This window comes from Mesoplodon densirostris, chromosome 13 (genome assembly GCF_025265405.1).
Source record: "Mesoplodon densirostris isolate mMesDen1 chromosome 13, mMesDen1 primary haplotype, whole genome shotgun sequence".
NCBI lineage: Eukaryota > Metazoa > Chordata > Mammalia > Artiodactyla > Ziphiidae > Mesoplodon > Mesoplodon densirostris.
In genome coordinates, this window is record NC_082673.1 from 12,674,402 (window position 1) to 12,687,591 (window position 13,190).

Sequence of the window (13,190 nt, forward strand, 5' to 3'; positions counted from 1 at the left end):
CCAAGTGGAACGGCTTCTTAGACCAATATTAAGCACAGACTGGTTTTCACAAAAATGAAATACTGGTGTTTTACAAACCCAGCTTTTATTTTTTTTAAACCAGGAAGATTGTATACATAGGTATTAGCTTTTCAGTTTGTAACTGATATACTACAGAAAATGTGTGTATTCTTTGGATATATACACAATTCTTTGCTTTCCTATGTCTCTTTCTTTTTTTCCATTAGTTTCTCTGGCACTATATAGTAGTGACTCTCACACTGAATAGATAAGCTGTGTGTTTTACATTATTATTATTACATAATTTACCAGACTGATTATTTCATTCCACATTTATTTAGATTAGATAAATCTGAACATCCAACTATGGATTCACATATAAACTTTCAGAAATGATGTTTGTTAGGTCTGATGTAATAAATACAGAATTATTTCATATCATTTAAAAACAATGACATCACTTTCTACCAGCCCCCCTCAGGGGAGAGCCTAAGGCTGTGAGTCTGTTGGAATATTGTCATGATTTATTTTTTCTCCAGAGACAGAATGCTTCAGAAACTGACCAGTAGCACCAATGTACAATCTTGATCGCATGGGCCATTTCTGAAAAAGAATATTTAAACAAGAATCCAAAAGTTAGTATCTGTGACAGATATAGTGTGTAATAGTAATATTAAAAATTCCAAATACCTCAATGCAAATGCAATACCATGTAGCTAGTAACAATGGTAATTATGAAGTCTAAGTGATGACACGAAAAAATGTTAATAATAAAAGTAAATAATACTACTAATAAAATTATTAGTGCTAATAATAAAAGTAAAAACATACCCAGACTTCGATTATAATTATATGAAATAATACGTGTGCATGTGGACCAGAACTGCAAAAAATCATGGAGAATGAATATATTTAAATGTAGGAAAATATACCCACAATGTTTTAATATTAAACTAAACCTAAAACAAAATTAAGCCTAAAACAAGATCCCTGGCTTTAAAAATATTTTAAAAAGTTATATGTATGGGGCTTCCCTGGTGGCGCAGTGGTTGAGAGTCCGCTTGCCGATGCAGGGGACACGGGTTCGTGCCCCAGTCTGGGAAGATCCCACATGCCGCGGAGCGGCTGGGCCCGTGAGCCATGGCCGCTGGGCCTGCACGTCCGGAGCCTGTGCTTTGCAACGGGAGAGGCCACAACAGTGAGAGGCCCGCGTACCGCACAAAAAAAAAAAAAAAAAAAAAAAAAAAGTTATATGTAGGACTTCCCTGGTGGCGCAGTGGTTAAGAATCCACCTGCCAATGCAGGGGACATGGGTTCATCCCTGGCCCAGGAAGATCCAACATGCCACGGAGCAACTAAGCCCATGCGCCACTACTGAGTCTGCGCTCTAGAGCCCACAAGCCACAGCTACTGAGCCCATGTGCCACAACTACTGAAGCTTGCGCGCCTAGAGCCTGTGCTCCGCAACAAGAGAAGCCACCACAATGAGAAGGCCGCACACCGCAACGAAGGGTAGCCCCCGAGTGCCACAACTAGAGAAAACCCGTGCGCAGCAACAAAGACCCAACGCAGCCAAAAATAAATAAAATTTTTTTAAAATACTAAAAAAAAAAGTTATATGTGTTAAGTATTATGCATCTACATTGTCAAAGGACTACAATGAAAAGTGACTAATTCGACTATCTAAACATTTTACCTAGCTAAAAGCAATATCTTGAAGTTGCACATATTAGAATGTTTGGTGTTATATAGCTAGAACATCCAGGTTAAATGTCTGCTTGTACTGGCATCACACAGCTCTAACCTTTCAGTAATCATCGCATTTGTATTCTGATTGTGTCTTTTCTAAATTTACCTTTAAAATGGACAGCCTCTCAAACAATACAATTAATTTCCAAACAGGCATGATGATGAAAAAATATACAACATAGGTAGTACTTTCAGGATGGACTTTTTTTTAAGAGGGGAGGGTCATATAATTTTAGTTCTAAGGTCCTTGGAATACTAATCAGAGAAATAGTGCTTTTTTTTTTTAATACAAAGATAAGTCCTTAGACTAAAAGAGTACAACTCTTAAAGGTCAGCAGTGGGGTCCCACACTCTCCAGAGAGTAAATGCTGCTGTGAGCAGCAGGCTATTTTCACCAGCAAACATTCATGGGCAGACTGCTGGTTACACAGCACCATGAAATGTTCTTAAATGCCTCGCAAATGATCCATGGTGCTCAAACAGAGGTACAATTATTAACAATCCAAAGTCCGTAAGAGCTTTGGGTTTTCAACACAAGTTGCATATTAGAATCACACGGGAGCTTTAAAAAATACTGGTGGCCAAGTCACACTCCAGGCCACTTAAATCAGAATGGACCTCTTTGGAGAAGTATAAGGTAGAGTCAGTTCTTATCTGGAATAATATAAGCCTTCCTTATACTTCCGAATACAGTTACTGTCACCTAAACTGGGATTCCAGATGTAAAATGTAGCCACAGGAATAATAAGTAGGCATGTGATTTTTATTTCTCCAGATGGGATAAGTGAATTTAAGAGTCCTAAATTCAGCTTATTCTGCTGGGAATCTATACTTTAACACAGATTAAATATAACATCTGTGTTACTTGGAATTTAAATGGTCCATTCTTATATAATCTTCCTATAAACAAACTTGTATTTTATGTTCAATACAGTAATAAGACTGACACTGTGTTAGTTATTTTTGCAAATCCATTTCAGGTTTTGTTTTTTTTAAACCATAGATGTGAATTCTTGTACTTTCTGGGTATATCATGTTGATCCTATTCTTGGGATCCCTGCTACCAGTTGGTAACATTAAGTGTTTTAGAAACTAGCCTGGGATTTTTTGCTATGTTTGGATTTGGCATTGTTAGATCAGATTTAAGGCCTGCATTATACTGAAAAATCCAGTGTCATGGTATTATGGATTGAATGTTTGTGTTCCCCCAAATTCATTTGTTGACGCTCTAACGCCCAACGTGATGATATTTGGGGAGGTAATTTTGGTTAGATGAGGTCATGAGGGTGGGTCCCTCATGATAGGGTTAGTGGCCTTTTAAGAAGGGGGAGAACTCCCCTTCTTTGAGAGAGAGTTAAGTCGGCCAGCTGCAAGACAGGAAGAGAGCTCTCACTAGGAAGTGAACTGGCCAGCACCTTGATCTTGGACTTTCCAGCCTCCAGAACTGTGAGAAAACAAATTTCTGTTTTTTAACCCACCTAGTCTATGGTATTTTGTTATTGCAGCCTGAGCTGACTAATATTCACATGTAGCAAATACTGTAGGGCATAGGTCATCAATTTCAAGTGCAGAATTTTAGGCATATTATAAACCAGTGCTTTTCAATCTTTTACACTCCTGCCACATTTTCATGAGCATAAAAATCTCATGCTCAAACCTCAAATGTAATGTGAGAATTCTACATTTGAAAATATAGATAATAATAATTTGAGAATGTGACTTAAACACATCTAAGTATAAATAAAATAAAAATACTACTGAATGCTCCCTGTTAGTTCTCTGTGTTTCCTGGGTTCCACTGTATTGAGAATCACTCTAAATCATGCAACCAAGAGTGGAGACAAGTGAAAGCATCTGTTCTTTACAGCCTTGCTAGTATGTAAGTAATTTATGAAGCAAACCTAGAAGTGTATATGTGGATTTTTGCCTGATTTTTCATGGACTTAATAAAACTTCCCTTTTTAATAACTTTGTGTCCCTGGATTTTCAGAAAGTCTTCAAATGATTTTATTCAAATGAATTTAATGTAGACACATAAATAGTTTTAAGAGTCAGAAATAAAAATATAAATACAGTATTGGTTAGGTTGCATGTCAGCCTCATGCCAAAAAAGCCAGCTGACTGATTTACATTTCACTTCTCAATGGTCTGTTTTAGCATTGTGTAGATTAACACAATCCTGACCTCTACTTTACCTAATAAGTCATACTTAAAATTATGTAGTTTCATTAGCTTAGAACAATCTAGCAAACTCATACAATTAACCAGAACTGAACCTGAAACTTAAGACTAAAAATATGTTCCTGGTTTTTGGAGTTAAATGACTCCAAAATAACAAAACTTTGTATTTATTTTTTGAAATTATTGTTTATCTGTATTATCAACAATGATTCTCCAGGGGTAATGCAATTAATAAAGCCATCTGTGCTTTTCTTTCAATGTAAGTATCTGAAATATACCCCTGTTCCCTTGGAGAAGCACTGCCCTTTCAGACTCTGGTGCTGATCAGAACTGCTCACATCCCAAAGGGATAAAAACTGCTGTTTTAGGCTATGCCCTGGGATTCCAGTCTCTTAAACCTTCCAGTTTCATTTGAGGTACTCATAATGTAAATTCCCAACAATGCTAACAGTGCTAAATCCCCAATACTGATAATAAGAACTGATGATTCAAAATTATGGCCTTGAAATACTTGTTAATGGATCTTTGATCAAAGTAAAGACCCCCTTACGTTGTAAGGCAGAAAATGTCATTTTGGAACACTCTTTAACTAAGTAAACCAAAAAGTACAAATAATCAGGATATCTTTATTTCTTTGGCCTTAGGTTAATCAACGATGGACTTAATATTTAAGCATTTTGGTAGTCTCTGTAAAATAATGTGTTACAGGCAGTATCAATTCTGTACGTAAAATCTCTTTCCTCTGCATCTCCACTGCATATGGTTATAGCCTCTCTTATGGCACATACTACATTCTCTCTTATAATACTGTTATTTATATTTCTGTCTTTGTCTCTATTATATGCTCATTTAGGACAGGGATCTAGTCTTACCCTTAATTGCATTCACTCTCCTAACAGTGCTTTGCACAAAGCAGGCACTCAGTAAATGATTTTAAAATAGACTAGTCACTTGTTCAACCATCATCAATTTCATTTTTAAGAGGTAACCTTTGGCTTTCTTTCATTATCCCTAGATTGTCTTTTAAAATAAAAATAATTGATTCAGAGGACAAATGAGATTTAATTTTTCTTTAAAGAGTTATATGACTACAAAAACATTTGGTATGGGAGTCAGGGCAAAAAAACTCTTGTTAAGCTTATTGTTACATGAAAATTATGGTTTTAACATTACTCATTCAAAAAAGCACTGCAAGAAACTAAGGCAAAAAACAACTGGATTTCTCATCTGATTTCTCTCTCCCACAAAGAGGCATTTAACAGATGTCTTTTGTATTAAAGCCTACTTAATGTTAAAATAAACTTCCTTAGAGTATAATGTCAAGTCAAAAGAAATCTAATATTAATGATATATTTGAATAGCAATCTAATGTACCTAATATCAATCTAATATTAACAGATTAGTAGCATCTAATATCAATAGTAATACAAAACCCCTTAATTAATAATGAATAACTTTCCAGCTGAGGTTATACAACACATGCATGGAATGGAATAGTCTATCATAATTATGAATAAATGATATTTCAAATTTTTATACTTAATATTTGAACTAGTTTGAGTCTATCATCATGTTGATTAAATGTGCAAAGTAAATTTTATTAAACCTTACCACAGAATTTTAAGTTCAGTTAATATTAGAGGATGTACTTTACCCTCAATTCGATAATGATTATTCAATAATTTATTGAACATTGATATACTTAAGGCAAAGTCCTAATTTTGTGTGTGTGTGTGTGTGTGTGTGTGAGAGAGAGAGAGAGAGAGGGAGAAAATGCTTCAGAATGGTGGAATCAAAAATTTGAATATTTAGTTTTAGAAAACATAGGGAAGGTGATCCATTTTGAACAGAATGCCTGATCAATGTAAGATTTTAAAACAATCAAATCTAGGAGAAAAGGATGATGAGAGTCTAAATACTGCAATATAGGTAATGAATCATAATCATATATACCGTATTAAACAAAAACCCTGCCCACTCTACCTATATGTAATGAAAAACATACAAGAAGGAGTCTCTTGGATAATTTTGTACATTATGTTACTTGAATATTTAATCAGAACACAACACATATGCCAACTTATTATGAAAATCACATAAACTCATTATAGTTTTTCTAACATTCTTGGTGGTTGTCTAGTCCATGATCGTTAACCTTCATTAAAACGGACTGAACATTCACTGTGTGCGGACGCAGAATGGTCTCCTTTTGTTTTTACCAGCTTTACAAAAAATTTCCAACATTAGTTTCCTAGGATTAGTTAGGGGCAGATACTTCCTTCACCCCGTTTAATTCCTGAAACTTTTCAAATATTTGATAAACACCACAATGGTAACAATGATGTAAATTTAAAACCCTCAAAGGCTCATAAATGTAACTCGGACACTAAAAATTATCAGGACGTGCAACCAAGCACCCCGCCAGGCACCCGCAAGAAACTTCTCATCTAGGAAAGGAATCCTGTAGGTTGCATCCTATAAGGGGCGTGAGACTCCCCTACCCAAGCCAGCCCAGGTTTAAGCCCTCTACCTGCAAACCGTCAAGGAGTAGCCTTGTGCAGTGGGGACCTCGCTATGGGTGCCTTCGCGGGCCAAGGTCGCTCTCCTGATCTGTTCCCCGCCTCACCCTGAAGGAGGGGTGAGAGCTGGGCGGTATCTGCCCAGGCGGGGGCAGACCCCGCGGTCAAGGTGCCATGCTCCCAGCCCCGGCTCCCCAGTGCGCCCTGCCCGCCTACCTTGACAGGGTGTAGGTAACCATCCCCGCGCAGGGCGCCCAGTCCGGGATCCGCCGGTGCGTCGGCGTCGTCCTGCAGGCTGCGAGTGAGGTGCGCGATGTAGGTGGTGGCCAGTAGCAGCACGTCCAGCTTGGACAGCTTGGTGTCCGGCGGCACCGACGGCAGCGTGCGCTGCAGCTCCAGGAAGGCGTGCCGCAGAGTCTGCACGCGGCTGCGCTCCCGCGCCGCGTTCGCAGCCGCCGGCCTCCCGCCCCCCGAGCGCGCGCTGCCGCCTGCGCCCGCCGGCCCCGGTCCGGTCCGTCCCTGGCTCGAGTCTCGGGTGGCGGCTACCGGTGGCGCGGGCTCGTTGCTGGCGATCAGGTGGCTGCCTGCGGGGCCGCCGCTGTCCATAGCGGCTTCCGGCGCCGCGCGCCCTGCCAAAGATGGAAGGCGCGTTGAGGCTGGGGCGCCGGTCGAGTTTAACCCGGGGAGGCGCAGCCCTCCCGCTCCCCCTGCGCGCCGGCCCCGGCCGTCCGACATGGCTTCAGGCGATCTCAGAGTTGAGCACCTTTTGACTGGGGCGCTTTTGCCTCCCGGCGTCTGGGGAGAGTGGTGGGGCCCGAGTGTTCCTGGGCTGCTTGGAAGGCTGAGGAGGGGCGCGGTGCCGGCTTTACTTTCCGCCGACAAATTAATCAGAAGGGCTACGCTACCGGGGAAAAAGATTTCGGAAGCACAGCTCCGGTTCGGAACTTGTTCGCGCTTCTGGAACGCTGTCCCGCCTGTCCAGCAGTAAAGATGAAGCTGGTCAACTCGTGGAGCGCGGCGGGAAGCCCTGCCTCGCCAGGGCCAGCCGTGCCCACGCCGGCCGCCCTCGCACCATTAGCTCCCGAGGCCCGGGGAACCTCAGGGGCGACGGCAGGAGCTCAGGGCAGTTTCTGCCGAAGAAGCGGGGGACCGGTGGCCTCTCCCGGCACTAAGGCACCCGCTACCCCTCCAAGCCCGGGAGCAGCGCGGCGGGGGTCGGACCGGGGCCCTCACCTTTCCTGGAGCGGCCGTACGAGGTTCGGCTCCGCTGCGAGGGCAGGCGAGGAGCGTCGAGCTGGGTATGCGTGGCCAGGACCGCGCCGGTCACTCCATCCTCGTCCAGCCGAAGGCTACGGCCGTTTCCAGCCTGGGCCGGACGCGCCTTTTATGCGGGCTCCTTCGAGGCGAGGCGTGCGTGCTGGCCAAGCTCGCCGTGGGATGACCGCAGAAGGACCCGCTGACGTCCGCAGGCACCTGAAGTGCCGTGCAGGGGACTCGGTCCTCTCCTAGCAGCCCGTCCGCCTCGGGAGAGTCATTAATGCACCCGTCCGGCGGGGCGGGGCCGGGCCAGAGGGGGCGGGCCGTCTTCTTGGTCCCGCCCCTCCGCGTCCAGGTTCTCCCCGGGGCGGGACTTGGAGAGCCGCACGTCCAGCGCGCGGGGTTGGCGTTCGCCTGGGCCAGAGCTGCGGTCTGAGCTGTAGGACCCCAGCGCGGCCTCGCCAGTTAGCTCGCCTCGCCGCCGCCCTTCCGCCTCGGGCCCAGTCTGAGCCCCGGCACCTTCCAGGCCGGCGCCGAGCCGAGGCGGGAACGCGGCCGTTTTGTTGAACGTGACGTAACTTTCTGTGAGGAACTGTGGAGTGTGCCGCCTCGAGGCGCTCACCTTTCACTCTACCACAAGGTAAATGTCTCCCGCTGCCCTAACTGCTGAAAGCGTAGTCCTTCCACCCTCGGGATTCCGTGACCAGTTTACTGAGCCGCCCAGAGATAAACTGCACTTAGCTCGAGCGCGCCCACTGTCTGTGGTACCTTAGGAAGTTCCCCCAGTCGCGGTCGCTTCTCCCCGAGGTTCCGGCGTCTCACTCGTCCCCCAGGGGCCCCCGCTTTGTTTCGCTATTTGGACGGATTTGGAGTTTCCCTGCGGGGAACTCGCCTGAAGTGTTTAGCCCTCGTGGCCCCCCCAGGGAGCGGGGCCGGCGGCCGTGCGGGGAGGGGCTGTCTCCGGCCTCCTTGAGAAAAGGGGGCGCTGCCCCGCGAGACCTGTTCCCAGCTGCCCAGGAAGCCTGGGCCCTGGACGCCCCCCGACCCTCTGTGGCTTCCGCGCGTTTGGACCCATCGCCTTCAGAGGTGAAGTCTGAGCGGACGCCCCGTATTTCCCAGCGACGTGATTAGTCCATCCTTGAAAACAGTGCCTGCGAGGGGAAGAGCAGGACGTTAAAACACCTTCTTTGCGGTCAAGACGGAATATCGAATTTAAAATAGCATTAATGAAAGCGCTCTTGTATACCTGACATAATTTCACCCTTTACCATAGATTTTAAAATTGGAGCCACCGACTAGTGCATAGTAATGGTGGCACTTATTGTATTCGAGTGTAGAATTCCACACACTTTAAGTATACTAGTGAATCAAAAGAATCCTCAGGTTTTCATCTCGATTCCCATTCCGTAACTGTAGTTCGATTTACACTTTAGAAAGAAGCACACCAAAATACCATCGGTTCAAAAAAGGATTACTTTCTTTTGGTGAAGGAGAAAGCACACCTTTATTTCCCCTGTAAATTGTGTGTAATGAGGAATAAAGCAGTTGGAAAGCACTGTTTCGGATTCTGTAAAGAAGCAAATCAAACAAGAACTCAAAAGGTTCTTCTTATATCATGAGATACCGTAAAGCTACAAACCCCAAAGGATGACGTTGCCTAGTAATGCGATAAAGGTAAAGAGTCACACGTTTCAGATCGCTTAAGGCTGAATTTACTGGTTTTTTACAAACACATTTTCTTTTACTTTTGAGTTATGAAGAAGGTGAGGTTCACATACATCATTTTTGGTCAGCAAGCTTTCAGATTCCTTCAAAGAGAGATTCCTGTATTGAGAGAGAAAAAAACAGAACAAAACAGCGTTTAAATTATTTCAAAGATGAAAGTTATCCACAACAGGTAGCAAACGTATATAATCTAGGACACATAACAATAGTGAAGGCTAATGATTAGTTACTAAACTGTGTGCCTCTTCTCAGGCTTGAAAGGAAGCAGAAACAAAGATTCCCCCCCCCCCCAGGAAGGGAAGAATGTGGAAAATCTATGAGTTGGGAGAGATGGGGACATAAGAATACGGGGGGAAGGTGGGCCGACTAGGGTAGGCACGCTGGCACCTCACACACCTCACCCTAGCCTAGCCTGCTAGAGTCTCCTGCTGCTTCAGGAGGTGGGGTGGAGGTGCAGGCACAGCAGAGGCACTTCACTGCTAACAGTGCCTGGCCAGTTGCCTGCTGAGTTGCCCAACAGTCAAGTTCCAAAGAAAGGACTGATGTAACAAGACCAGCCACTGCAGGCCACCCCCCTTGTCCTATCTGCTGCCACTCTAAGCAGCCTCTCTGAACCCTCTGATGACTCTAGAGTAGTCCTGCTTCCTGCAAGAAACCAGTATTTGCAATTAAGTTCAAAATGGAAGATGAAAATCTTCAAATTTTCCACATTACATAAATTAGTAGCAGGTACCTTATTTAGCACTTCTTAAGTGCTATACGAAAAGCACTTTATTTTCTCATTTTGTCTTTACAAAAACCCTTTGAGGACTTTACATTTACAGTTGAGAAAAATAAAGCTCAGAGGGTTGAAGTAACTTGTCCAAGGTCACCTAGATAGTAAGTGGCAGAGACAGGAGTCAAGCCAGGCAGATTGACCCTAACACCTGTACTTTTCACCATACTCTTCTATTTACTATTTGTAGGGTTTTTCATTATTTGCAAACATTTTTTGTATCTGCTATCTCAATAAAGGGCATACTTTAACTTGACTCCCTATGAACAATCCAAATACTATTTTTATAGTATGTCTTTCTTTGGAGTTCTTGTCTAATCTGGTTTTAGAGTGCCGTAGATTTTATTTCACTGAGCGTGATGTAGGTCTTAAAATCATACTTATCTTTTTTTTAAATGTGTCAAATACTTTGGCATCTTATCTTTATATTGTAAAATAATCACACATACCAGTGAAGAAAATATATTGATTTGTTATATAGCTATATCAATGGGTTTTATAGAGTTGGTGCTTTTTTTCACCTTTCAACGACTTCCCTCATTGTTTAATTAAGGTATAATTTACAGGCTTAAATTCACTCTTTTGAGTGTATAGTTCAGCAGTTTTGATAAACACTAACAGTCATGTAACTACTACCACAATAAAGATATGCAACATTTCATCACCCCCCCAAAATTCCCTTGTGTTGACCCTTTGTAGTCAACCCCAGGTCCTCAGCAACTACTGATATTTTCTCTCTACAGTTTTGCCTTTGCCAGAATGTCATGGAATCATACAGTGTGTAGCCTTTTAAGTCTGTCTTCTGTATTTTATTATATTTTATTTTTTTTAAACATCTTTATTGGAGTATAATTGCTTTATACTGTTGTGTTAGTTGCAAAGTGAATCAGCTATATGTATACATATATCCCCATATCCCCTCCCCCTGCGTCTCCCTCCCACCCTCCCTATCCCACCCCTCTAGGTGGTCACAAAGTACTGAGCTGATCTCCCTGAAGTCTGGCTTCTTTTGCTTTGCATAAGTCTGGCTTCTTTTGCTTTTGAGGTCTATCCATGTTGTGTCATGTATTGCTAGTTCATTCCTTTTTAATGCTGGGTAGTAGTATTCCATTGGATGGATGTACCACAGTTTGTTTATCCATTCCCTAGTTGAGAGACCTTTGGGTCGTTTCCAATTTTTGGTGATTATGAGGAAGCCACTGAAAACATTAGGGCTCAGATTTTTGTGTGACTATAGGTTTTCATTCCCCCTGGGGAAGTACCTAGGAGTGGGACTGCTGAATGTGGTGTGTGTTTAACCTTGTAAGAATATGTCAAACTATTTTCCAAATTGGCTGAAGTATTTTTTGCATTCCCACCCGTAGTGTGTGAGAGTTCCAGTTGCTCCATATCCTTGCTAACATTACTTGATTTTTTTCTTTTTATTCACTTTAATGGACATTTTTAAAGAAGAAAACGATCCAATATTTAAAACATTTTAAAAATCAGATGATTTCACAATCTAGATGTCTTGCTTGCTAGCTAGTCTCATTTCTCACCTTCAACATGTCTGCCTGGCTATACCATTTTGGAGCCGAGTAGCTGCAGGCTGCAGTTGCCTTTAGTTGGACATGTGCTCTCCAGTTTACCTCAGTCACATTCTCACCTGCTTCCCTTACTTACTTTATCTGCCTGTACTTTAGGGTGTTTTTGAGCCCCCCTTGCAGTGTAGTTAAGAGCTTGGCCTTTGCAGTCAACGACCTGGATACAAGTCCCACCTCTGCCTCATGGCAATCCTGTGACTTTGGGCCCCTCTGACTGGGCTTCTGCAACACTCATTTTCCCCATGTATAAAATGGGGCTGATAGTATTCTTATCTCAAAGGGTCCTACTGTGTTTTATAATTTGTTTGGGTAATGAAGACTAAGCTTTCGAAGTAGACATTTTAAAATGGAAAATAATGAATACAATTTTTATAACTTAGATCTTACATAACTCTTGTTCACAGAGTGAGCCATTGACAGAGTTGAGACTAGAAGTCACAAAAGTGAGTTTACACTGTTCTAAAGAAACACTTTGTCGCTCACCACTATTGCTTTTTTTTGAGGGATTAGGGTTGTCCTAATTTCAAAGGGTTCTTTGAGAACTGCAAACCAGAATCTTAATGTTATATCTACGTTACTGATACATACATTTATTTTGCATATGAAAGTTAATTAGAGGTTAGGTTGAACACAGCAAAATTAAAGACATTTAGAGCTTTGCAGATGAGTTTATGTAAGATCATTCCAGAGTTTCATGACTAAAAGTCTTATCTAAGTTTTAAAAAATTCTTCTTGAAGCACATAGGAGATCTCTTGTTACAACTGTTCAAACATAACCTTAACAGTGGTAAAAACAAATTATTTGTACTGTTTTTAAAGGTCATTTTTTAACTCAAAGAAACCTAATGCTTCCATATTCTAACTAAAGGTAGTAGGTATTTTATAAATAGTTAAATAACATACAGTGAACATTTCCTGTGAATTATGGGTCCCAGGGATTCACATTCCTTAAAGGTATCTGAAGCTAAGGGCATTCTAACCCATCTAGAAAGTTATTATTTTTACATTAAGAAAAGAGATGGATTGACTCTATTGACATCACTTAGGCTTGAAAGATAGTTAATCAAGTAACAGTTTGCTTTTTTCGTTGTACAGTACTGTATTCTCAGTGGATCTTATTTACAATGTATAACTGCCTTTAATGTCCATTTTTAAATTACTAAGGCTCAAGTACCTCCTAGCATGTTTGAAAAGAGAGGAAACATCTGTCAGAAGTATTTACTGTGACAAACATAGAAAGAAGCAATATGTGCACATTTTTTGTTTAATACATATGTTATTTTTAATTGAACAGTGAAGGCATTTGTTCAGAATCAGCCTTTAAATAAAAAATAGTGTTGAACTAATCTTTAATTAAAGTGTACGTTGATAGTATCAAGTTCAGTTTGAGGGTCAAAAGCA

At 42.2% G+C, this 13,190-nt stretch overlaps 2 protein-coding genes and 1 long non-coding RNA gene across 4 annotated transcripts in view; 1 reads left to right on the forward strand and 2 right to left on the reverse strand.

Moving 5' to 3' along the window:
• LOC132500917 (uncharacterized) overlaps positions 1 to 13,190 on the forward strand; it is a 43,894-nt gene that overhangs the window by 14,231 nt on the left and 16,473 nt on the right. The gene's annotated exons all lie outside the window — the stretch shown is intronic.
• On the reverse strand, positions 490 to 7,055 carry TCF24 (transcription factor 24). The gene is made up of 2 exons (XM_060115447.1): positions 6,666 to 7,055; positions 490 to 603 (listed from the first exon to the last, which is right to left on the reverse strand). The coding sequence occupies exons 1-2, from the start codon at positions 7,053 to 7,055 to the stop codon at positions 490 to 492; spliced, it is 504 nt and encodes a 167-aa protein (XP_059971430.1).
• PPP1R42 (protein phosphatase 1 regulatory subunit 42) overlaps positions 9,419 to 13,190 on the reverse strand; it is a 39,280-nt gene continuing 35,508 nt past the window's right edge. The window contains exon 8 of the mRNA XM_060116255.1: positions 9,419 to 9,530. Within this exon, the coding sequence (XP_059972238.1) occupies positions 9,419 to 9,530 (112 nt within the window). The remainder of the gene's footprint in view (positions 9,531 to 13,190) is intronic.